This window comes from Pongo abelii, chromosome 11 (genome assembly GCF_028885655.2).
Source record: "Pongo abelii isolate AG06213 chromosome 11, NHGRI_mPonAbe1-v2.0_pri, whole genome shotgun sequence".
NCBI classification, from domain to species: Eukaryota; Metazoa; Chordata; class Mammalia; order Primates; family Hominidae; genus Pongo; species Pongo abelii.
Genome location: NC_071996.2, coordinates 104,190,176 through 104,215,241, shown reverse-complemented (window position 1 = coordinate 104,215,241; position 25,066 = coordinate 104,190,176). Strand labels below are relative to the sequence as shown.

Sequence of the window (25,066 nt, the reverse complement as noted above, 5' to 3'; positions counted from 1 at the left end):
ATAGTGCTGGGATTACAGGCTTGAGCCACTGCGCCTGGCCTGATTTATTTTTTAAAAACGGAAATAGATGACAAGATGACAGCAAGGGATATGACTTGTAATAAGGAGAATATAAACAGGGAAAACTTTGAGGAAGATGCTATATTGATTTGATTAAGAAATCATAAAGGTCAATATTAAGGCATTGTCATAACCAGTTGCTAGTAAAAGTAATTATTTGTAATCCTTTTAACCTTGCATTTGTTGTTTTTAGGTTTGAAGTCCTGAGTTTTCTCATGCTGTGTTATAATTCTGCTATTGTATATATGCCTGCCTCATCTTACCAATCTCTTTGTCGGATGGGTTCCAGGTGAGAAGAGTGATTATTACTAATCTTCATATTTATTTGACAGATATTTATTGAGCACATTCTCTAAGCCAGGCACTGTTCTAACTTCTGGTATTACAGCAGTAAACAAAACTCATGGAGCTTGCATTCCTGTAGGAGTCCTTATCCTCATGAGGCTGTTTTTGTTGTTGTTGTTGTTGTTATGAGATAGGATTTCTCTCTGTCACCCAGGCTGGAGTACAGTGGCTCAATCATAGCTCACTGTGCTCTCAGCCTTCTTGGCTCAAGGCATCCTCCCGCCTGGGCCTCCCAAGTAGCTGGGACCACAGGTGTACACCACGACTCTCAGCTAATTTTTGCAGAGACAGGGTCTTGCTATGTTGCCCAGGTTTGTCTTGAAGTTCTGGCCTCAAGCATTCTTGCCACATCAGCCTTCCAAAGTGCTGCGAGTACAGGTGTGAGCCACCATGCCTGTCCTCGTGCATTCTTGAAAATGCTTTCAGCGTTAAAGAAATATTTTCTAGCTGAACGTAGAGTTGTACCAAGACATCCAAATCTAGGGTTGTTTAGTGATATATCTTATTCCCTGGTTGCCAGTTTTTGTAAATCACTTTGAGATCTTTGAAAAAAATAGTGCTGTATATGGGGAAAGTCTTAAGGAGTATGAACCTCTTTCCATTCATTTCATAAATAACTGTCTCTGTCTTGGAGAAAGTGATTAGCAATAGTACCAATGATGTGTGTGTCTCATTTGTATGTGGGGGGTGGATATTCTGTATCTCATGGATTATAATCTTTACTAAATCATAATTTCTAATAATTTGGACAGACTTAGGCTTAAATCTTGTTCTGTCACCTAGACTGGAGTGCAGTGGTGCCATATTGGCTCATTCAACCTTTGCCTCTCAGGTTCAAGTGATCTTCTCACCTCAGTCTTCTGAGTAGTTAGGACTACAGGTGCCCACCACCATGCTGGGCTTTTTTTTTTTTTTAATAGAGACCGGGTTTCACAATGTTGCACAGGCAGGTCACAAACTCCTGGGATTAAGTGATCTGCCTGCCCTGGCCTCCCAAAGTGCTAGGATTACAGGCATGAGCCACCGCACCTGGCCTTAAATTTCTACTATAGAAAAAACATAGGCCAGGGTTATTGGCCCATGCCTGTAATCCCAGCACGTTGGGAGGCCAAGGCCTGAGGTCAGGAGTTTGAGACCAGCCTGGCCAACATGGTGAAACCCTGTCTCTATACAAAAATACAAAAATTAGCTGGGTGGTAGTGCATGCCTATAATCCCAGCTATTTGGGAGGCTGACGCATGTGGATCACTTGAACCTGGGAGGCAGGGTTGCAGTGATCCAAGATCATGCCACTGCACCCCAGCCTGAGTGACAGAGTGAGACCTTGTCTCAAAAAAGAAAAAATTTAAGTGATATAAGTTAGTTCAGAGACAATGGATGTTTAGAGTCACAGAAGTTCAGTTATAGAAGGAATTCTGAATTTAGCCTTTCAAAATGATTTTTACTTGAGGATATCAATCCCCCAAAAAGGTTAAATGTTGTGTTAGTTTTCTATTACTGCATAATGAATTGCTACAAATTAAGCAGATTAAAACATCACACATTTATTATTTCACAATTTTTATGGGTCAGGAATCCAGATGGCTTAGCTGGGGTCCTCTGCTTAGCATCTTACAAGACTGCAGTTAAGATGTTAGCTGGAGTTGCAGTCTCATCTGAGGCTCAGAAGTTTTGTTGGCAGAATTGAGTTCCTGTGGCTATAGGACTGAGGGCTTCGGTTTTTTGTGGCTGTGTGCTGGAAGCCATCCTTTGCTCCTTGTCACATTGGCCTCCCAACACAGGCAGCCTACAACATGGCAGCTTGCTTCTTCAACGTAGGAGGAGTGAGACTCCAGCAAGACCTGTTACCTTATGTAACGTACTCATGTACACATAATCATGGAAACCCATCACCTTTGCCTTATTCTATTGGTTAGAAGCAAGCTGTAGATCCCACCCTTGCTGAAGGGGAAGGGCATGACACAGTGTGAATACCAGAAAGATCATAGGGATCATGGCTCTCCAAGAGTCTGTCCACCACAAGTGCTTTGCTCAAGGTCACATGCTATTTTGTTACTGGGAAGAGATCCTGCTTATAACAAAACTTATTAATTTTGCCCATCTAAATTAGCTGTTACTTTGATTTTATAGATTACTTAAAAATATTTGTTTCTCTTAACTGTAATACCATGATTAACAAAATTCTTGTCTCTAATTTAGATGCTACTTAAGCACTTACTGCCTATCTGCAGATAAACTTATTTATAATTCATTACTTTTGGTTCATTAAAAGAAAACTGCCGGCTCTCTTATTGGCAACATTATTGTGGCCTTCAATAGATTTTTTTTTTTCTTTTGAGAGTCTTCCTCTGTCACCCAGGCTAGAAGGCAGTGGCATAATCATTATACATAGCTCACTGCAGCCTTGAACTCCTAGGCTCAAGCAGTCCTTCCACCTCAGCCTCTTTATTAGCTATGACTATAGGGATGTGTCACCATACTTGGCTAATTTTTAAATTTGTTATAGAGATGGGGTCTCACTGTGTTGTCCAAGCTGGTCTTGAACTCCTGGCCTCAAGTGATCTTCCTACCTTGGTCTCCCAAAGTACTGGGATTATAGGCATGAGTCACCACACCCAGTCTAATAGAATTTCTTAATAACAAAAATGATAGCGGAGTTTAGTGGTCCTCAAACTTTTGTTCTTTTGTTCATATATCCTCTACAGAATTTTGAAAAACTGTGTACTCCTTGTACGTTGTTAAGTTGGCATTAAAACATTTTCATCCTATCTTAAATAGGTAGAAATGATATAATTTCTAGGCTAGGCGCGGTGGCTCATGCCTCTAATCCTAGCACTTTGGGAGTCCAAGGTGGGCATATCACCTGAGGTCAGGGGTTTGAGACCAGCCTGGCCAATATGGTGAAACCCTGTCTCTACTAATTAGCCGGGAGTGGTGGCACATGCCTGTAGTCCGCTACTCAGGAGGCTACTCGGGAGGCTGAGGTGGGTGAATTGCTTGAACCTGGGAGGCAGAGGTTGCAGTGAGCCGAGATCAGGCCACTGTACTTCCAGCCTGGGCGGCAGAGCGAGACTCCATCTCAAAAAAAAAAAAAGGAAATGATATAATTTCTAGTATGGAAGTATCTACATAATTAAAAAAATAACTATTGGGTCACTGTTTTAAATATATGTAATGTAAATACCATAGTGATGTGATACTCACCATCATCCATTTGAGGAATAAATGAAGAAACTTTAATGGTCTAACATTACATTTATTCCTTTTTCTCCTTGAAATTGAAGAATAAATTTCCATTCCCCTTTCCCCACATAGTTTTATCTTAATATAATGCTATTTTTATTTATTTATGTATTTATTTTTGAGATGGAGTCTCGCTCTGTCACCCAGACTGGAGTGAAGTGGCGCGATCTCGGCTCACTGCAAGCTCCGCTTCCCAGGTTCACGCCATTCTCGTAGCTGGGACTACAGGCACCCACCACCATGCCCGGCTAATTTTTTTTTTTTGTATTTTTAGTAGAGATGGGGTTTCACCGTGTTAGCCAGGATGGTCTCGATCTCCTGACCTCGTGATCCACTAAATATTACTCTAAATATCAGCATCTAAGTATTAAAAAAGATTACTCTAAATATCAGCATCTAAGTATCAGCATGCCTCGGCCTCCCAAAGTGCTAGGATTATAGGCGTGAGCCACCACGCCTGGCCATATAATGCTATTTTTAAATTGCAGGTCTTTTATTGTATATCTCTGCTACAAAAAATATATAAACAATTAAAAAAAAATTTCCCAAGACCATAAGGCACTAAACACTGAAAGATTTCTTCTGGACTCACTATTATAATTATCTTACTAAATTAATTGATTAAATAATGTAGTATATTACAACTGTTTATCATTATCAAGCATAACTTTTTTGGAAGCATCACTTAATGAGACGGAATGGATGTTAGGGAGTTGTTTATAGTTCTTTGTTTAAAAAGGGCCTCACAGACAACAGTATTTTGAAATGTCCTTTTGTTTTGAGATCTCTATACTTCCCAGTAATTCACCCTGATACAATTTGGGGTGAGTAAAAGTTAGACATTTTTGTGTGTATGTGTGTGAAGAAAAAGAAGGATGATTGTGAAAGAGATGGTTAGCTATTTTGGAAAAGTTGCTTTTACGGGCAGTCCACTAGAATGAGTGTTTTATGAGAGCACAGATTTCATTTTTATTTTTTATTTTTTGTCTTTCACCTGTTCACAACTGTATGCCTAGGCCCAGAACAATGACTGGTATATAACAGGCACTCAATAAATACTTGAGGAATGAATAAATTGAATAAATGAATTTAGGAAAACAAAAACTATTTTATTTAATGAATCTGGAAATCACATGTTAAATAGTGTATTTTCCTAGGGTTTGTGTGAGTGGGTTTCCACGGCAACATGAAAAACATTGGAAAGAACTCTGTGGTCGAATAGTATTGGATCCTGAATTTATGGTGCAACTTCTCACAGGGGTTTATTATGCCATGTAAGTAGGTGGAATATAAAATTGTATGAATTCTTCCTAATATTTAGAAACTTTGAATATTTCTGTTTCTTCCTTATCAGACACAATACTGAATCTTTTGTTCCATGATGGGCTTATCTTGTTTTTCTAATATGGTTTCCTTTTAGTACTTTTAAATAAGCCAAAATATAACATAACTAGTCATTAAAATTGGAGTCTAGAAATTGTCAGGTTTTCTGTATGGAAAACTATCTCTACATAGTTCATAACCCAGGTTTTCATGAATGCATTGAAAAGATTACTCTAAATATCAGCATGTAATAAAAACCAATTTATGTGAAGAAACATTTGTAAACATAGTATTTAAAATCTGTATCGTTTTTATAACCAAAAGTGGGATAGTTTATAAATGAAATGACATAACACTTGGTATGAAAGTTTTGCTTCACAACCAAAATAGCAGGACTTGGAACAATTTAAAAAGTTGTGCTGAAGATTAGATATTTGCTCAAGAGTATAAATGATCTGCTTCTTCATAGGTATAATGGGCAGTGGGACCTTGGCCAGGAAGTTCTTGATGATATCATTTATAGAGCCCAGCTAGAGCTTTTTTCTCAACCACTATTGGTAAGTTATTATCTTTACTCTTTATTAAATATACTTGTACCTAAAAAAGGTACTAGGTTAAAAATGTAAGACAATCCAAATAATTAGGGGAAAATTTTTATTCCATGATAACAGTTGGTTAACTGTTACAGAAAAAACAAAATAGGTTTAGGTCCTTTCCACCTTCTAGTACCAAAATAAAGTTCGGATAAAGTGAATAATTAAATGTTTTGAAATCCTTTAAGAACAGAGAGAAGAAAAGGTTCTAAATATTCAGATTTCTAGAGAAGGGAAGACTTTCTAAGCATAAATGATAGGACAAGTCACTAAAATAAGATTGATCCCACCCCCCCCCGCCCCAACATAAACACCTAAATTCTAAGCCATTAGGTTTTTGGGGGTTTTTTTGTTTCTTGTTTTGTATTTTTTTTGTAGAGACAGGGTCTTTCTGTGTTGCCAAGGCTGGCCTCCACCTCCCAGAGTGCTGAAATTACAGATGTGTGACACCACAGCCAGCCTATTCCATCAGTTTTTTTAAATTTATTTTTTATTTTTATTTTGTTTTTGATACAAAGTCTCTCTCTGCCACCCAGACTGGAGTGCAGTGGTGCGATCTTGGCTCACTGCAACTTCTGCCTCATGGGTTCAAGCGATCCTCCCATCTCAGCCTACCAAGTAGCTGGGATTATAGGCACCACCATGCCCAGGTGATTTTTTCTTTTTTTTTTTGAGACGGAGTCTTGCTCTGTCTCCTATGCTGGAGTGCAGTGGTGCGATCTTGGCTCACTGCAACCTCCGCCTCCTGGGTTCAAGTGATTCTCCTGCCTCAGCCTCCTGAGTAGCTGGGACTACAGGCGTGTGCCACCACACCTGGCTAATTTTTTATATTTTTAGTAGAGATGGGGTTTCACTGTATTAGCCAGGATGGTCTCGATCTCCTGACCTCGTGATCCACCCACCTCGGCCTCCGAAAGCGAATTTTTGTATTTTTAGTAGAGATGGAGTTTCACTATGTTGGCCAGGCTGGTTTTGAAATCCTGATCTCAAGTGATCTGCCTGCCTCGGCCTCCCAGAGTGCTGGGATTACAGGCGTGAGCTACCACGTCTGGCCTCCATCACGTTTTTAAAAGCAAAATTAATATATGCAGGGCACAAACTGAGAAACGTATTTTCAGCAGTCATGATACAAATAAGCAAATTAATATTTCATTCTATGTTAAAAGATTTTGTACTCTCCCACAAAATAAACAAATCTCCAAATGGTAAGTGATCAATTAAAAAACAAATGTAAGGCTGGGTGCAGTGGCTCATGCCTGTAATCTCAGCACTTTGGGAGGCTGAGGTGGGTGGATCACCTGAGGCCACAAGTTCAAGACCAGCCTGGCCAACATGGCAAAACCCCGTCTCTACAAAAAAATAAAAAATTTAAGGCCAGGGGCTGTGGCTCACACCTGTAATCCCAGCACTTTGGGAGGCCGAGGCGGGTGTATCACGAGGTCAGGAGTTCAAGACCAGATTGTCCAAGATGGTGAAACCCCATCTCTACTAAAAATACAAAAAATTAGCCGGGCGTGGTGGCGGGTGCCTGTAATCCCAGCTACTTGGGAGGCTGAGGCAGAGAATTGCTTAAACCTGGGAGGTGGAGATTGCAGTGAGCCGAAATCGTGCCATTGCACCTCAGCCTGGGCGACAGAGTGAGACCCCATTTGAAAAAAAAAAAAAAGAAAAAAAAATTTAGCTGGGTGTGGTGGTACACACTTGTAATTCCAGCTGCTTGGGAGGCTGAGGCATGATAATTGCTTGAACCTGGGAGACAGAGGTTGCAGTGGGCTGAGATCGTGCTACTGCACTCTAGCCTGGGTGACAGAGCAAGACCCTGTTTCAAAAAAAACAAAAAAAAAACAAATGTAAATATCCAGTAGTGGAGTGAGGAAGGCATTCTTTATGTTACAGTGGTAGTATGACACAACTCTTGACTGTCCCCTGAAGAAGCAGTTTGGTAATGTGTGTTTATTTCTTTGACCCTCTATCCCATGTCTAGCAATGTATTCCAGGAAACTAAACTTAAATTTGATACCAAAATTATAAATACCAAAGACAATGTATTATAAGCACAACATTACATTTTTATTTCTAATTGCAAAGGAATAAAAACAGTCTAAATGTCCCACAGCAGAGAATGATTTAAGTTATATAATATTTACTTGATGAGATTATATATTTGAGGTTTTATATTAAAGAGAAGTGCTACCTTGTATGAGGTAGAAAAACAGTATACAACTATTTTTTAGATCTAGACAGGACAGAGGAAACATACAAAATGCTATAATAGTTGTCTAGGTGATTTGACTATGGATTTTTATTCCTTTCCAATTTCCTAAGCTTTTTGTAATATTTTGATAACAGTATTCTTAAAATACTATATTCTACTTGCAGCATTGTAAGAATACAGCTTTTTATTTTATTGTTTCAAAAAATTACTATTAGTTTTTGAGACAGGGTCTCACTCTGTCACCTATACTGGAGTGCAGTGGTGTGATCACAGTTCACTGTAACATCCACCTTCCGGGCTCAAGTGGTCCTCCTGCCCCAGCCTCCTGAGTAGCTGGGACTACAGGTGCATACCAGTACACCCGGCAAATTTTCGTATTTTTTTGTGGAGACGAGGTCTCACCATGTTGCCCAGTCTGGTCTCTGGTCTCAAATTCCTGGACTCAAGTGATCTGCCTGCTTCAGCCTCTCAAAGTGGTGGGATTACAGGCATGAGCCACCTTGCCTGGCCCAGCTTTTCTAAAGCCATTTTATTTATATCATTTTAAAAATATTTTAAGCTAAATATAAATTTATTGAGGTAGCATTTGCAGTAATTCTCCATTTGAATTCCCATTTGTTTCCTAATCTTACCCTAAGTTATATTAAAACAAATGGATAAAAAGATTAAAAAATTATATCATCATAGTAGTACCTTGAACTTATGAATCTCTTTAAATTAATAGTTTATCCTTTCAACAATCTTGTAAATTAAGTAGAGGTGGCATTTCCAAGGCAATACAGTTAAAGAGATTAGTAACTCTAGTGTTACTAACAGTATTCCTTTATTGTCAGTGGTCTCTGAGGGACCCAATAATAATACCTTTTTTCCCTATTCAAATCTAGAGCCACGTGATAAACAGAAAAACTGTTGGTAGATGGGGAACAAGTATTTTCATTACTGTTAAAAGCTAAATTGAAAGACTCAACTTTCCTTCACATCTAGACCTTGGAACAGCCCACTGGAAAGAATGTTTGAGTGAGCTGATCAGGCACACCTATCCAGGCTGCTTAATTCCACGTGGGCTTGTCCAAGTGGAGAGGGAAGGAGCAAGACAATCCTTTAGCTCAAGATTTTTGCTAGATTAGTACAACCCAATTAGGAAACATGCATCAGTCAAATGGCAATTATCAGGTATGTCACTTTCCTCTTCAGGGAGCAGAAAATGGTAGGACAAAATGCCAGAAGTATTTAGGGAACATTTCTCCTCATGGAAACAGAAGAGTGGAGAACATCCTAATGTTTATCAGAGATTAAATTTTGCATGTTATTTATCATCTGAAGAATCAGACAATTCCAAATTGTCTCATAATCAGAGTTTATATGTTAATTCTTTCTTTGGAATGCTTTTTCTCTTTGAAAGTCAACAATTTTAAGGCATCAGTGGGGTATGTGACTCATATTTTAGAAATTCTCATTTGAAAAGCCTGCTTAAAAGAATACAGAACAACAAAGATACATTTATTTTGAGAAGTGTCTGTTCATGTCCTTCGCCCACTTTTTGGTGGGGTTGTTTGTTTTTTTCTTGTAAATTTGTTTGAGTTCATTGTAGATTCTGGGCATTAGCCCTTTGTCAGATGAGTAGGTTGCGAAAATTTTCTATTTATGCAGCCAAAAAGCACATGAAAAAATGCTCACCATCACTGGCCATCAGAGAAATGCAAATCAAAACCACAGTGAGATACCATCTCATACCAGTTAGAATGGCAGTCATTAAAAAGTCAGGAAACAACAGGTGCTGGAGAGGATGTGGAGAAATAGGAACACTTTTACACTGTTGGTGGGACTGTAAACTAGTTCAACCATTGTGGAAGTCAGTGTGGCGATTCCTCAAGGATCTAGAACTAGAAATACCATTTGACCCAGCCATCCCATTACTGGGTATATACCCAAAGGACTATAAATCATGCTGCTATAAAGACATATGCACACGTATGTTTATTGTGGCACTATTCACAATAGCAAAGACTTGGAACCAATCCAAATGTCCAACAATGATAGACTGGATTAAAAAATGTGGCACATATACACCATGGAATGCTATGCAGCCATAAAAAATGATGAGTTCATGTCCTTTGTAGGGACATGGATGAAATTGGAAATCATCATTCTCAGTAAACTATCGCAAGGACAAAAAACCAAACACTGCATGTTCTCACTCATAGGTGGGAATTGAACAATGAGAACACATGGACACAGGAAGGGGAACATCACACTCTGGGGACTGTTGTGGGGTGGGGGTAGGGGGGAGGGATAGCATTAGGAGATATACCTAATGCTAAATGACGAGTTAATGGGTGCAGCACACCAGCATGGCACATGTATACATATGTAACTAACCTACACGTTGTGCACATGTACCCTAAAACTTAAAGTATAATAATAATAATAATAATAATAAAAAGATACATTGATTACACATTATAATGCAAATTTTAAATACATATTCGAAAATTATGGACACATGTAGTATAAACAAAAACTGCATATTGATTGTAAACTTGTATAGACTTATATTATCATTGTAGGTTGCCAATGCCATGAAAAACTCATTACCATTTGATGCTCCTGATTCTACACAAGAAGGCCAGAAAGTCCTTAAAGTTGAAGTCACTCCAACGGTGCCGAGGATTTCTCGGACTGCAATTACAACAGCTTCAATCCGTCGTCATAGATGGAGAAGAGAAGGTGAGTACAAAATCCCCATAGTCCACACATGGAGTCAAGTAAATTTATCACTGTTTTTACAGACTGTCTTAGCACATGATATTAAAAGACCCTGTATAATTAAAGTAAATTTTTTTGTTAAAAATATCACTAGAAATGTGACTAAATGTCTAAAGTTATTTTAATATGTATTTATAAAATAGATGTTTAGATTGCTGTATGAAGATTAAAACAAAATAAGATGAGGTTAAATTTTGTCTTTTTTTGAACTAAATAAGAACAATAGGAAAGAAGTTGCTTTAACCTTGTTACCATACTGGAAAAAAAAAGGTGCACATATGAGCACTGTGGGAAAAACTATATAACTGGCCAAACTAACAGTATAATGCAAGCTATTCATAAAATGATTCATTCTTGATTTTGGATTTTTATCTTTGCCTTTCGTTTTTTTGTAAGTGCTGAATCCAGCAGTATTTCATACACATGGTACTTGAATAGTCAAGCTGTCTTGCCTAAGAGATATTGCCATTTTAATGATCCTGATTTTTCTGTCTTAATTCATTTGCAAACCTCACATTGTTCATCTGCTGCCTTATGTGTGTGCATGCTGTGCACACACATGTAACTATATAAATAGTGTTTGTGTTTATATCATATCCATATATACATTCTCTTATCTGCCTGGGTCAAAATGCTCAGAAAATAATAGAGCAGCATAAAAGCACTAAAATTTTATATGTTGAATCCCAGATGGCTTTGACTTCTCAAACGAGGCTGACTCGAGTATTCCTGGCTCCCCGATCCAACACGGCTCCACTGACCTAGGGATCAAACGTGTGCAAGAGGGGGAGGTGCTGGTGCGCAGGACCCCTGAGCATGGCTCGCCGGAGCCCAACTCAGCAACAGCCACAACAGAGGGTAGGACAGAGATGAGGAGGCAGCAGTCAGTGAGGCAGTTGCTGGAGAAGGATCCTGGCTCTCTATCCCCAAGCAGAGCATCTTTCCATTCTAATGTGTGTTTCCAGTACCCCAGGGTGTATTAGCTTCTCCTTGCAAAGCACCCTCCCTCCTCATATGCATAGCACCAGGTCAGGTGCAATCTTTAGTTACCATTTGTGCTGGCCTGGAGTCTGCATCCCTGTGTAATCAAGGAACAGCTTGGCATGGCTACTAACAAGGCAGGGTCCTGTCTCCAAAAGGTCTGCAAATGCTTGGAATTTTTTTATTACTGAGCATGTTTATTCTAACATTAGGAAAGAAAAATGCACCCAGTGGACATGAGCCTTATTCATCAATATGAATGATTTTATTTATACAATAATTTATTCTTTAAAATTTTGTGAAGAGAGTTTTAAAACATTAGCATATTATCTTTAAGATATTGAAGTGGAGCCAGCTGATTTATCTGTAATTCTACGGTGTTCAATGGAGAATTTCTCAGCTCTTTGACAAAGTATGCTGATATTCATTGGCTTTATCATCTGTAGATTAAGTTGCTTAGGCCTAACTAGTAAACTACTGATACCTTCTATAAATGTGCTATCCTGATGCACAGTACGTTTTACAATTTATTGTAAATAATGGTTGTATTCAATTCAATGGAATTAAAATGTATTATTCTATTTAGAGGTCAGATATCCTAGTAGAGCCTTATTTCTACAATGTAGGTATCGCAACATGGAGGGGTTTTTTAATACCCTTCCCCCCAAACCCCTATCTGTAAAAGAATGCTTCTCTTTGTTGGAAAAGTATTTACTTGCTGTTTTGCATGTAATGCCATAGGAATTTTTAGCTTTGTAAAAGAGGGAACTGTAGCCAGTTTTTAAAAAATTATTTAATGTATTGCTACTGTGGAACCTTTATACTTATTTATGAAATCAAGCAAGTAGCTTTAAAAGAGGTTATATATTTTTACTTAAAGACCAAACATACATAAAGCAGTTAATTTCCACCATAGGGAACTCTTGCTCTTTGGTGCATTAGAAATTTGAGCATGCTCAGTAAGAATCTAAATCTACCCTCTGTTCCCTTGCCCATTTACCCAGATTGACCTTAATTCATTTAACAGTGTTGCATGTGCATGACCTAGGGACCCAAAAAAGTTGGTGCTGTTTGAGAGATCCTTTAAGTGGCTCTGAAAGATGCAGCCTTCCCTTTTTTCCCTGAATCTTATTACATTATCCCTAGGAGTAAGTTTTATCTTGTATAAACACATAACAATAAGAAGATGAATAGATGTGGGACCCAGAGTTGGCCTAAACTGAACATTCCTGAATGACTGAGCCACTTATCTACTACTATTGCTAGAATATTGGAAGTATTTATGCTAAATATAGTACTATGTTAATCAACAGTTGCTGACATTCCAGAAAGTGTGGGATTAGGTTGAAGCATTCCTTTCAATACATTGAGTCATACACTTTGAAACAAATGAACCAAAATAGTAGTTCCTTTTTAATATCCTATAAAATATTAAAATATCCTATTTTAATATCTATCACTGGTAAAATTTCAATTTGGGGGAGGGAGGGAGAGGGTGTAGCCACAAGGAAAGAGGAATGTTTCCTTATTTTACCTTTTAATCCAGATTATTTGTAGTTTTATTTATTTATTTTTTTGAGGCAGGATCTCACTCACGTTGCCCAGGCAAGAGTGCAGTGGCACAATCAAGGCTCACTGTAGCCTCGACTTCCTGGTCTCAAGTGATCCTCCCACCTCAGCCTCTGGAATAGATAGGACTACAGGCACGCCACCACAGCCGGCTAGTTTTTTTGTATTTTTAGTAGAGATGGGGTTTTGCCATGTTGTCTAGGCTGGTCTCAAACTCCTGGGCTCACGCAATCTGCCCACCTCAGCCTCCCAGGGTGCCGGGATTACAGGCATGAGCCACCGCCCCTGGCCTATTTGTAGTTTTAAATCAATATTAACAGAAGCCAAATGTGTAAGTAAAGTCAGCCATGAATAGAAAAGTTCATTAAAAATCCATTTCATAGCTTCTTGGGGTTCAGTGTAAATACAAAAAGGAATAAAAAAAATAAGAAAAAAATTCCATTTCAGATGTCTCCTCTTTGGACCATGAACAGTATTGTTATCACCTTTGGAGAAAATTACAAAGGAAAAATGTTTTGAGACACAATTGCCTTTTTCTTTCTTGAGGGTTTTTTCTCGACCCCCAGATGGTCTCACTCTGTTGCCCAGGCTGGAGTGTAGTGGCACAGTCATAGCTCACTGTAACCTCAGACTCCTGGGCTCCAGCAAACCTCTGGCCTCAGCCTTCTCAGTAGCTAGGACAACAGGCATGTCATCATGCCCAGTTAATTTTTAAATTGTTTGTAGAGATGGGGTCTTGCTATGTTGCCCAGGCTAGTCTTGAACTCCCAGGCTCAAGCAATCCTCCTGTCTTGGCCTCCCCAGGTGTGACCCACTGCACCCAGCCTCCTTAAGATTCATAGCTCACTGCCACCTCGAGTTCCTGGACTTAAGTGATCCTTCCACCATTGCCTCCTGAGTAGCTGGGACTATAGGTGGGTGCCATCACCTCTGGCTAATTTTTTAACTTTTTATGGAGATAAGATCTTGCCATTTGCCCAGGCTGGTCTCAAACTCCTCAATTCAAGGGATCTGCCTGTCTTGGCTTCCCAAAATGTTGGGATTACAGGCGTAAGCCACCATACCCCACCAAGCTTCTTAAACAGAAGAAAGGAAATTACTAAAACCTATGAAAAGTCTTGGTACTTCTGAACTCTGCTCAAGCTTTTGGATTAACATAGATTATTGACTAGTTTTCTGCTATGATGGTTTTAAATAATTTTATAATTAAAATTGGGTTTATTACATGTTGAAATTGAAGGGACAATATAAGCCCATCACTTACTTTTCTCCTGATTGTCAAGTACATTCTATTTGTGATTTTTAAAGCTGGAGTTAAGATTATTACTAAACTGGCCAGGCACGATGGCTCATGCCTATAATCTCAGCACTTTGGGAGGCCCAGGCAGGTGGATTGCTTAAGCCCAGGAGTTTGAGACCAGCCTGGGCAACATGGCAAAACCCCATCTCTACAAAATATACAAAAATTAGCCAAGCATGGTGGCAGATGCCTGTAGTCCCAGCTACTTGAGAGGCTGAGGTGGGAGGATCACTTGAGCATGGGAGGTTGAGGCTACAGTGGGCTGTGATCGTGCCACTGCACTCCAGCCTATACAACAGAGTGAGACCTTGTTTCAAAAAATATATAATAAAAATAAATAAATGTTTTTAAAAATTATTACTAAACTGAAGATAATACCTGTGATTAAAGTACAATCAGTATTCCATTATATATACTAAGCATTTCTTAGTCTATAAAATATCAATAGATTCTCTTGCATGGTGGCTTTTATGTTATCATCTTTTTATGGCCATATTGCTTGGCATCAGATCTGCATGTAGCAAGATTCAGAAGCTAGCACTAAGTCTCTCAGTCTTCTTTCCTAATAAATATACCTAATGATACATTTCTGTTCACTCCCAGTTTTATATCACTAATATCAATTCTGACCCAATAACTATCCTTTCTTGGGCATTTTGGAGTTCTTTATACTAATTGTAAGTAAATTACTAAAATGTATCATATGAATATAATTTAAAGTTTTTATTTTGAGGTACATTATAAAAGTACATTATATACAGTTCTTTTGAAGAGGTTGAGAGAAGTGGTGTCAGCTGCTACTTTTCTTAGTAAATGCATTTTCATATGGCTTTGCATGATGATTAAAGATTATTAAACTTCTGGATATAATAAGGTGCCTTTTGCTTTAAGGATAGCGTATTTCATTCTTTAGAAGGAAGAAAATAATCCATATGAGTAAATATAGCTAAATAAATAGTTCATTTTTCCAGGTGCTATGTTAAATAAAAGATTGTGTTTAAATATTTTGTATATATTTTGCTTAGGTAACCTATATCTCTAATATTTGTTTAGATTCTTTCCTAACATTTTTACCTTACCTGTAATGTTGACATCTGTTTTGTAGATTCAGATTAAACTTTACGGAAGTCTGGAAAATGTATTTAATAGGTAGCAAACCAATATGAGTTACTGAAAGAAGCAAATGTATTACTTTCTAAGAGAATGTTGATCATACTCTCAGTAAGAGAATTGGCTTTCTGTAAACTGCAAGCTCAGTATATTATATATTCTTCTCTTCTTCCTACAAAAACCCAAGATAAGAATTCTGTTGTTGGCCGGGCGCGGTGGCTCATGCCTGTAATCCCAGCACTTTGGGAGGCTGAGGTGGGCAGATCACTTGAGGTCAGGAGTTGGAGACCAGCCTGGCCAACATGGTGAAACCCCGTCTCTACTAAAAATACAAAAATTAGCTGGGCGTGGTGACACACACCTGTAATCCCAGCTACTCGGGAGGCTGAGGCAGGAGAATTACTTGAACCTGGGAGGCAGAGGTTGCAGTGAGCTGGAGATCGTGCCACTGCACTCCAGTCTGGGTGACAGAGCAAGACTCTGTCTCAAAAAAAATAAATCAATAAATAAATTATTTTGTTAACTGCAGTTTCTGCATGAAATGAAATGTGATGGGACACTATAGTATTTTGTGATTATGACAATACATCTCAATACTAAGAATCTAAAATATAGAAATAATTACATAAAATATTATCAAAACCTACCATGTAGAAAATATAAATCCTTAAATACCCCTGCTGGTTCCCTACCACTCTCTCTGATATTTTCTTCACATTAATTGATCAAAATATGGAAACCAGTGAGTAGAAAAGGCCTTAAGACAAAATATGACTGTGAAGTTACAGAAGCAATATAGTTTTCAGTTATTTAAAAAATTTGCTAGTTCCATGTTAAAGTTTTCTAAAGCCACATAGAAGCAGTTAACCAACCACTGAGTAAATATAAAATTTTATTATAGTTAAAAAGAGTTTGGCCTGTAAGCATAAATGGGTTTTTGGTATAATTCTGGATAACCGGAATTAGAAGAGGGTCTCTTTTGCACATCTTATGGTGGGTTAAAGAAAGTATGAGGGGAAAAGTTTTTTTTTTTTCCAGTAGGTAGATATGGTTATTTCAGAAGACGAATGATAGTGTATTATAAAAATTTATGTTAACAAACTGTTGTATTTTACCTAGTTGTTTTACATGCCTAAATATTGACAGTATACTAGATATGTTTGTGGATAGTTTTACAAAAACTGGACTAAATAAAGCTAAACTAACATGTGTTAGCATAGTAGAATTCTGTGTAGATTAAGATTTCCCCTAAATTATTTAGGGGAAGTGTTGATAGTAGGGCCATTGACAACCTATAGCAAACATTGCCCAAGAGATAAGGTCAGTGTTGTTATTCACAGCTGCTGCTTATTTAATTTAGCTATTGCTGAGTCTGTCTGATTTGTTTTCTTAGGTGCTGAGGGTGTAAATGGAGGAGAGGAGTCTGTAAACCTGAATGATGCAGATGAAGGATTTTCATCAGGGGCTTCCCTCAGCAGTCAGCCAATTGGGACCAAACCATCCTCCTCTTCTCAGAGGGGAAGCTTAAGGAAAGTAGCAACTGGGCGTTCAGCCAAGGATAAAGAAACAGCCTCTGCCATCAAATCCAGTGAGAGCCCTCGAGATTCAGTAGTTCGCAAGCAGTATGTACAGCAACCAACTGATCTTAGTGTAGATTCAGTTGAGCTGACACCAATGAAGAAACACCTGAGCCTGCCTGCTGGCCAGGTGGTGCCAAAAACCAATAGCTTAAGTCTAATCCGGACAGCCAGTGCTTCCTCAAGTAAATCATTTGACTATGTAAATGGCAGTCAAGCAAGTACCAGCATTGGGGTTGGCACTGAGGGAGGTACTAATTTAGCAGCTAACAATGCTAATCGATACTCAACTGTCAGTCTGCAGGAGGACCGGCTAGGTCAAGCTGGCGAAGGTAAAGAGCTCCTCAGCCCAGGAGCCCCCTTGACCAAGCAGTCCCGATCCCCAAGTTTCAATATGCAGCTAATATCCCAGGTGTAGTTTTGACATCCTCCCTCATCTTTCTGCTTACCTTTTAAACTGAACATTTCATTGTGCAAGAAGACACTTCATCTCACATTGTGAAAATATTGGTCACTGTTATCAGATTTCATTTAGTTTAGGTATCTTCATACTGTATTTTGTATCAAAACAGCAATAAGGTTTTCTTTATCCCTCTTTCCTACATCTTCTCTTCACCTATTCCTTGTAAATGTGTTTGTGAAGCAGTATAAAATGTTTGCCTTTTCCATGCCTTCCTTTCTCCTTGGGTGATGTGCAATCCATCGTAGGCTGATCGGTCCCATTTCAACACTGTGAGACTGAGGATACATTAGAGGAAATGGTGTATATGATCCCTATGAAACGATTCTTTGGCTTTTGTTTAAAAACAAAACGGGTTTGTTCTCATAATCTATAGAACTATGAAGATTACTGGATCATATTTTTTTCTCTTAACCAGGAGTGCCTCAGAGATTCTGCTATGACTTTGGACTTCTCTGAGTCTGTGCAATCATTTTCTGGAGAAGCATGGGGAAAGGTGGTAGACTGCTGCACTTTTTCATTAAAATGAGGGTAGCTCTTTCTCCACCCCCCCCATCTCCTTTATCCCGAAGACATAAATGTTCAATTACAGAGGCATTTAAATCAAGTTGTGACCACCTCCATTGGAGGGCAGGACTCTTAAGTTGATTGTGTAATTGATAATGCACTTTCTCAATGGCTCTATAGTCATTATTAACATGTCTTCCCTCTTCCCCACAAGGACATATAAGGTCATTTCTGTCCTTCAAGTTTGGCCAACTAACAAATCAGAATCTGAGGGGCATGTTCTATTTCCCAGGAATGATTGACACTTTGGTGCTGGGGTTTTGTGGGGGTGGGGGGTAGTTTTTGTTTAGCTTGTGTGGAGATTGTGTGTGTGAGAGGAGATTTTGATTTTTTTTTTCTTTTCCTTTGTGAGCTGATGGCTGAAGTGTAACAGTACATCTTCAGGTAAAGAGAGGGATTTCTCAATCTACTTTCTGTTATGTCAGACTATAAGAGAAACCCTTTCAGCTGCTTTCTAGATGTACCTAAATTCAGTCAGATATTTTGGATTAAGAAACCTAAAGTCCTGATACATTACATACTCCACGGAAATATATCAGGGACAGACAATTGGCTGAAAACACTGATACTTCAATGTGACGCATTTTTATAGAACATTTCTACCAGGGGGTACTGACCTTGATTTCTCCTACAAGGACCACACTGCCTTTGTGTTTAATGTAATGCAATTTGTGTACCTTCTAATCATATATCTGCAGTTCCTCATTTTTATAAAACTTTGAAATCATGCCAGTAAGCTAGATGTTGAATGTATGTAAGTAGCATTTGGTAACTGCTAAGAGGTTACAAAAACATTATTGGTAAAAAAAATTTTCTTAGTTCTGATCTGGTTGGATAAGATTTTATCATAACCTTTTTTGGGTCTCAGGCTCTGGTGTTTGAAAAAGAAGGGAAAATATTGGGTTTTAAAAAAGTGTATTGTGACTTAAACTGTTATAAGTTATCCTTCCACAGAATACATCAGAGCTATTAGTGCTTTGTACATTTAGATGTTTTTACTTGATTATTGTTTAAGAAAAATATACTGAATTTATAGAAAGCAAGTATTCTCCTAATTAGCAAAGGTTAAAATTTTATCTCTACCATTAAAATTACAATAGATTTTGATAAATAACCAGAAAAAAACGCCTTTTTTTTCCACACCTAGCAATCCTCCCGTTTTTATTCTAAGAACTTTCTTTTTTCCCTAAGAGACTTTCTGTTAGACTCTTTATATATGAGATGCTTGTTTAAATATGGTGGTCTGTAACATTTTCCAGCTCATGTGAAAATGGAAAACTAGAACCTGAACTAGTATCTACAACATTGCCAAAGTCCAGGGTAAAGCTAAAAGTTGATAAATAGACAATTTATTGATTTGTGTGTGTCTCTGTGTGTGTGTGTATATATATATATATGGTGTGTATATGTATATATCACAAAGTTGTATTTTAAATATTTTAAATATCCTTTCTTTTAATTTAACTAAGGGATGTCAAATAAATGAAAGGAGTTTAAAAATAGCCAAAATAAATGAGCTGTAAAGGCCCATAACATACTAAAACAGGCAGTTTCAGGTATGTAAGGAAAGGAGCATTATACTTACCTAGAAAGTGAGATCTTGGCTATGGCTGGAGGTCAGTCACTTTATGGCATAAATTATTTGGGAGGTAAAAAGACTGTTTTCAATTCAAATTGTGCATTTATTGGCATCTAAATCTAGCATGATTTTACTTAAAGCACAAAAGAAATACCATACAATACCAAATTACAGCAAAAGTTAGAATAAATGCAACAAAATTTTCCTTTGGCTAGAAATCTTATGTTATACCTGAAAAATTGGTTTTAAAAAATGTTCATCTTGGCCGGGCGCGGTGGCTCACACCTGTAATCCCAACACTCTGGGAGGCTGAGGTGGGTGAATCATGAGGTCAGGAGTTCGAGACCAGCCTGGCCAACATGGTGAAACCCTGTCTCTACTAAAAATACAAAAAATTAGCTGGGCGTGGTGGCAGGCACCTATAATCCCAGCTACTCGGGAGGCTGAGGCAGGAGAATCGCTTGAACCCGGGAGGTGGAGGTTGCAGTGAGCCAAGAACGCGCCACTGTACTCCAGTCCAGGCAACAGTGCAAGACTCCGTCTCTGGGAAAAAAAAAAAAAAAAAAAAGTTCATCTTAGAGGATTTTATTTATCTGTATGTATATATATATATGCTTGTATGTATACATACCCACATTAACATTTTATGACCCTGTAACATTTGTTTTCTCTTCTTTTAGGTGATGTGAGTTGACCTCAGTGAAGAAACATTTCATTTAGTCTAAGCCTTGCATTCAGGGTCTTAAAACAGATTTCTTGTGCAAGAATTATTATTAGTTAAAATGGAAGGCGTTAGTTTAACAAACTGAGAGTCAAATTTTCTAAGTTTTTAAATATGCATTTTAACATGCATTATTTTTGGCATTTAATTTAAAATAATTTTGTTTCATATATACAACAGCTGTTACAGATATATGCCAGCAATATTCATACTTTTTTAACAAGCTCTTGTTATATATTTTCTAATTTCCATAAAAGTCTAATCATCTATGAAAAAGATGTTTAGGGAGAAAATACTTGTTTTCTGTAATAAAACAATTAGGTTGGTGCCATGTATGCCAAGTTGGATAAAAGAATACAAAGAAATAGCTGAAGGTTTTGGGAGCTTGCTCTGACATTAATTACTAGAAAGCAAACTAAAATGCAAAGTGAATAGTTAACTCAGAAGATTTGATTTTTTGAAATAGGGTCTCACTCTGTCCTCTAGGCTAGAGTGCAGTGGCACTATCACGGCTCACTGCAGCCTCAGCCTCCCTGGGCTCAGGTGATCCTCCCACCTCAGCCTCTGGAGTAGCTGGAACTCCAGGCATGCACCACCACACCTGGCTAATTTTTGTATTTTTAGTAGAGACGAGGTTTTGCCATGTTGCCCAGGCTGGTCTTGAACTCCTGGGCTTAAAAGATCCACCCACCTGGCCTCCCAGAAGTGCTAGGATTACAGACATAACTACCACACCTGGCCTGAAGATTTTTAAATGTGAAAATATTTTAAGAAGCTAAGGGGAAAATTGTTATTTTAAAATCCTGATCCCCTTACCTTTAACCCTTACCATTCCCCTTACCTTTCCAATTCACTTTTCTTTGTCTATTTATTATAGAATCAGAATTGTGCTAAGAAGAAACCCTAGAGATAATCTAGCTAGTCTCCCACTCCCTCTCCCCAACCTTCATCCTCAAGAAACAGAGGCTCAGAGGTTGTGGTGTGATCAAGATCATACACCAAAGCAGAGCCAGAATCAAACCCAGTCTCCCATGGGTTTGGGGAGGCAGTGGGTTGTTAACTCCATTTTTGCAGTTTCTTTATAGTTCTGGTCTAGTAGTTAGTGAATATAACACATTAAGAAAAGTGTTAAATCCAGAAAAAATGTAGAGTAATCTAGATGGGGAAATGTTGGAAATGTTAAGTATATCTACAGACGTAAGGATCAATACATTATTCTAATTTATGCCTTACTATTTTCTGCCACATAACAGTTGTATGCTGCCATTTTATGGTTGAATACATTTGTTGGGATTTATTTAAATGTAAAATAAACCCAATGAAATGGCTTTGATCAGTGTTTTCTAGTTATTTTAAAGTAATTTTTGAGTCAGCCAGCTTTCAGTCACCAGTGTGGCAAGCTAATTGTATTGCACAATAGAGTATTGCAAAGTAAAGATTAAATAAATTTGATTCCATTACTTTTTAATGTAGAAAGAGACTGAATCTTATGCTTAGAGCAAATGCAAGCAATATTTCCTTATATGATTGAAAAAGGTTTTATAGTGTGATGCTTATGATTCCAAATGGAACAGTGACCATGATGTCATTTAAAGTGTGTATATACCATATAAAATGTCTTAAATGCGTTAGTCTCAGCTATATAAGCTCAGTATTTCCAGTCTGTATTCTCAGATTCCACCTAGTAGCTTTAAATTAATTAAAATTGTTTATTAGACACTGGAATACTGAGAATAACTTCTTTCAGATTTTGTTTGCACTACTTTTGTGAATATTTTAATGGAGTCCATTTTTGAGTACTTCAGTTGTTGACAATCAGTTGTCTCATTTAAATCTCTGCATGTTCATTTGTAAATAAAAAATGTAATACCTGTCTTTAGGGGTAGTCCCCTATTTATTACAAACACTGGCAAGGAATATCTCTCCATTTCTGACCTTGGACTACAAAGTATGTTTTGGGTTTTTCTTTTTTAATCAGTATTTCAGTTACATCTTTGTTTTCAGCTTTAAAAAGTTTAACAGGTCATGCCAATGATCAGAAAATCTGTAAGAATTTTAGAGCAATTTTTCTACATACGGCTATGTTAAACAGTCTGAACATGAGACTTTTTCTTTCAAGTTGAAGATTATTGTCATCGTTTTACCACTAAGTTGGTTGAGACACTTACTTGTAATACTTTAATTTTTTTAAAGTGTTTTTAGAAACAAGTTGTTTGAAAACCAATTAGAAATTAGAATATTTGCCAGATTATAAGAAGACGGAATGCAGTGTAAAACTGTTAACAATGCTAATAAAATTATGAGTCATCAGATTGGTACAGTTTTCCCTGCCAAGGTGGTCATATTGATAATGTAAGACAAATTTTAGTATTACTTGCATTATGTGTACCTAATAGGTATATCATACTGGTACTGAGCATATATAGAAAATACTATTCATAGAGGAGTCATCACCACCCAACCTCCTTGCCCATGTAGGCATATTTCTTCTGAACCTGACCACACAAGTACAACATTTTGGTAACTTCAGTCTTTTCAGTATTTTTGTAATCTTAGCCATAGTCCTATGAGAAATATACATAAGAGCAAACAATTCAGGATAGAAATTAGCAGAAAGCTGGGAATGATGTGAAATAACTGGCAGCATAGTACAGAAATGTAAGGTATATGTTTTGCTTCTGGATTTTTAGAAATTGTGCTAATCATGTTTACAAATTAAGGCATATTCAGATGTCTGCTATTATGTTTAATATTGATTTTATAAAAAAATAGAATTAGGTGTAGCTTAAAGTATAAATGAGTCTCTTTAAAAATGTGTATCTGGAAGTAGGTCTAATAAAGAAATCCTTTTATTTTCAAAGAAATGAACTTAATTGGACAACTCATCCCCAATTACAGAATTGATATCAATATGGTTTGCTGTATTTGAGTATAAACAGCTCAGTGTTAATTATATCAAAGGAAGTTCTTTACATCTTCATTGATTACAAAATTTACCAAAGAAAATGTATCTACCAAATATAATTTTTAAAGTACTTGTTAAGGAATGAAGCCTCTTTAACATATAAAGTATCTTAAAAATATTCTCTGACCTGGAAAATAGGTTTACAGTAGCTAAAAGATTCCATTTTAGCTTTTCTTATGTCAATAAATGTCAATATTTTACATTTCCAGCGAAAGTACCCGTTAAAGACTAAATCTAAATATTATTCCTCATAGCACAGTTTCTGGTCTCCTTAAATTAAGGATCCTACTCATCAGGATTGAATAAAAAGGGGGAAATTCCTAAAATTGGTATATTGTATAATATTGTGGGTTAAGTAAAATTTATGGGGGCATTATGGAAATGTACCTATTTTAAAGGGCAGTGGCAATTACTATAAGTATAATATTGGTTAAACTGGTAAAGTTTGTTAAATAATTTATGTCCATGATCATTCTGTTTTTTTCTTTGCAGAAAAACAGGATTGGGTTAAGAAAAGCTAAAATACTCATTTTTTAAAATGTATAGCCCAATAAGAACTAAATGATTTATTTCAAAAGTTAAATAATTTTTTTTGGAAATCATGAAATGTATTTGCATATTGATGTTCCAAACAGGTTTTATGTATTGTTTTTTATAGCAGGGAGTAGTTGAAAAGTAATGAGTGTATTGATTAGCTGTCTTGGAAAGAGAGGATTGGCTTTCTAACAATCACTGATACAGGTTTGGGTTTGGGGGGTTTGTTTTTTGTTTGTTTTTAAGTTTTATCATCCATACTGAATTGAGAGATATGCTCCATGTTTAAAAACATTTGTAATAAGTTCATCTACTTGACACTGAATCTTTTTTATTCTTACTCTAAAATTATTCTGGCTTTACATTCAGTTTAAGTGGTTAAGTGAAACAGTTTTTAGGGTGCAAAAATTATTTTCCTACTGTTTTTCTCATGATAATTTGAGTCTCCTGAGCTATAATTTCTGAAGGATTTTTACTACTTTGGCATTATGTAATCTGATCTCTGTCACAATGATAGTAAATAAGAACTATCTCACTTTCATGTTTGCTTCATAAAAGGATATAGAATGTACACATCAGCTTTTTTTTTTTTTTAAACCAGCATCAGCCTATAACTTGGTATAAACTTCCCAAGTATTTAGAGAATAGTGCTGGTGAAAATTTAAATAGGATAGGCATATAGAAACTATGACTTGTATTGAGTGATGTCCTTTCAACCTAGGACTAGTGACAACCTTCATTTTTTCAGAGCTGAAGAAAAAACCATGAATTTAAGATCATATTTATTGGTGCATGTAAGCCATTATCCTGTCTTAATGAACCGATTAATGCTGTTGATTGTTGAAATGTGAAATGTAGTCACTGTTGACCTTGTAAATATCTGCCAGAGATGAAAAAATATTTTAAGTTATTGTAAATAAAGATGTATAAAATTCAGTATCAGTCTGCAATGCAGAAACATATCTTAGATGTTAAAATACTGTGTTTGAGAGATGTGTAATTTACCCTTAGATGTATCTAGTTACATTAAGAGTGTAAATTTTTTTGTACAGTATAAAAATACAGCTCTATTTGGCTTTTAACTGGATTTCCCTGAGTTGATTTTATCTTACCTAAATTTTATATCTTAAAAGGGTCTTTTCATATTTTTTCAAAGTG

At 37.1% G+C, this 25,066-nt stretch overlaps 1 protein-coding gene and 1 long non-coding RNA gene across 24 annotated transcripts in view; one reads left to right on the top strand and one right to left on the bottom strand.

Annotated features, from left to right (window-relative positions):
* HYCC2 (hyccin PI4KA lipid kinase complex subunit 2) overlaps positions 1-24,990 on the top strand; it is a 145,624-nt gene extending 120,634 nt beyond the window's left edge. For 15 of the 23 annotated variants that reach the window (XM_063712462.1, XM_054548652.2, XM_063712464.1 and 12 more), the window contains 6 exons: positions 254-349; positions 4,806-4,922; positions 5,441-5,528; positions 10,347-10,506; positions 11,236-11,403; positions 16,899-24,990. In XM_063712462.1, coding sequence (XP_063568532.1) covers positions 254-349; positions 4,806-4,922; positions 5,441-5,528; positions 10,347-10,506; positions 11,236-11,403; positions 16,899-17,500 — 1,231 coding nt within the window. In that variant the 3' untranslated portion in view covers positions 17,501-24,990. 23 annotated transcript variants of the gene reach the window in all.
* The window catches only part of LOC129058098 (uncharacterized), a 53,748-nt gene that overhangs the window by 19,305 nt on the left and 9,377 nt on the right, over positions 1-25,066 (bottom strand). The gene's annotated exons all lie outside the window — the stretch shown is intronic.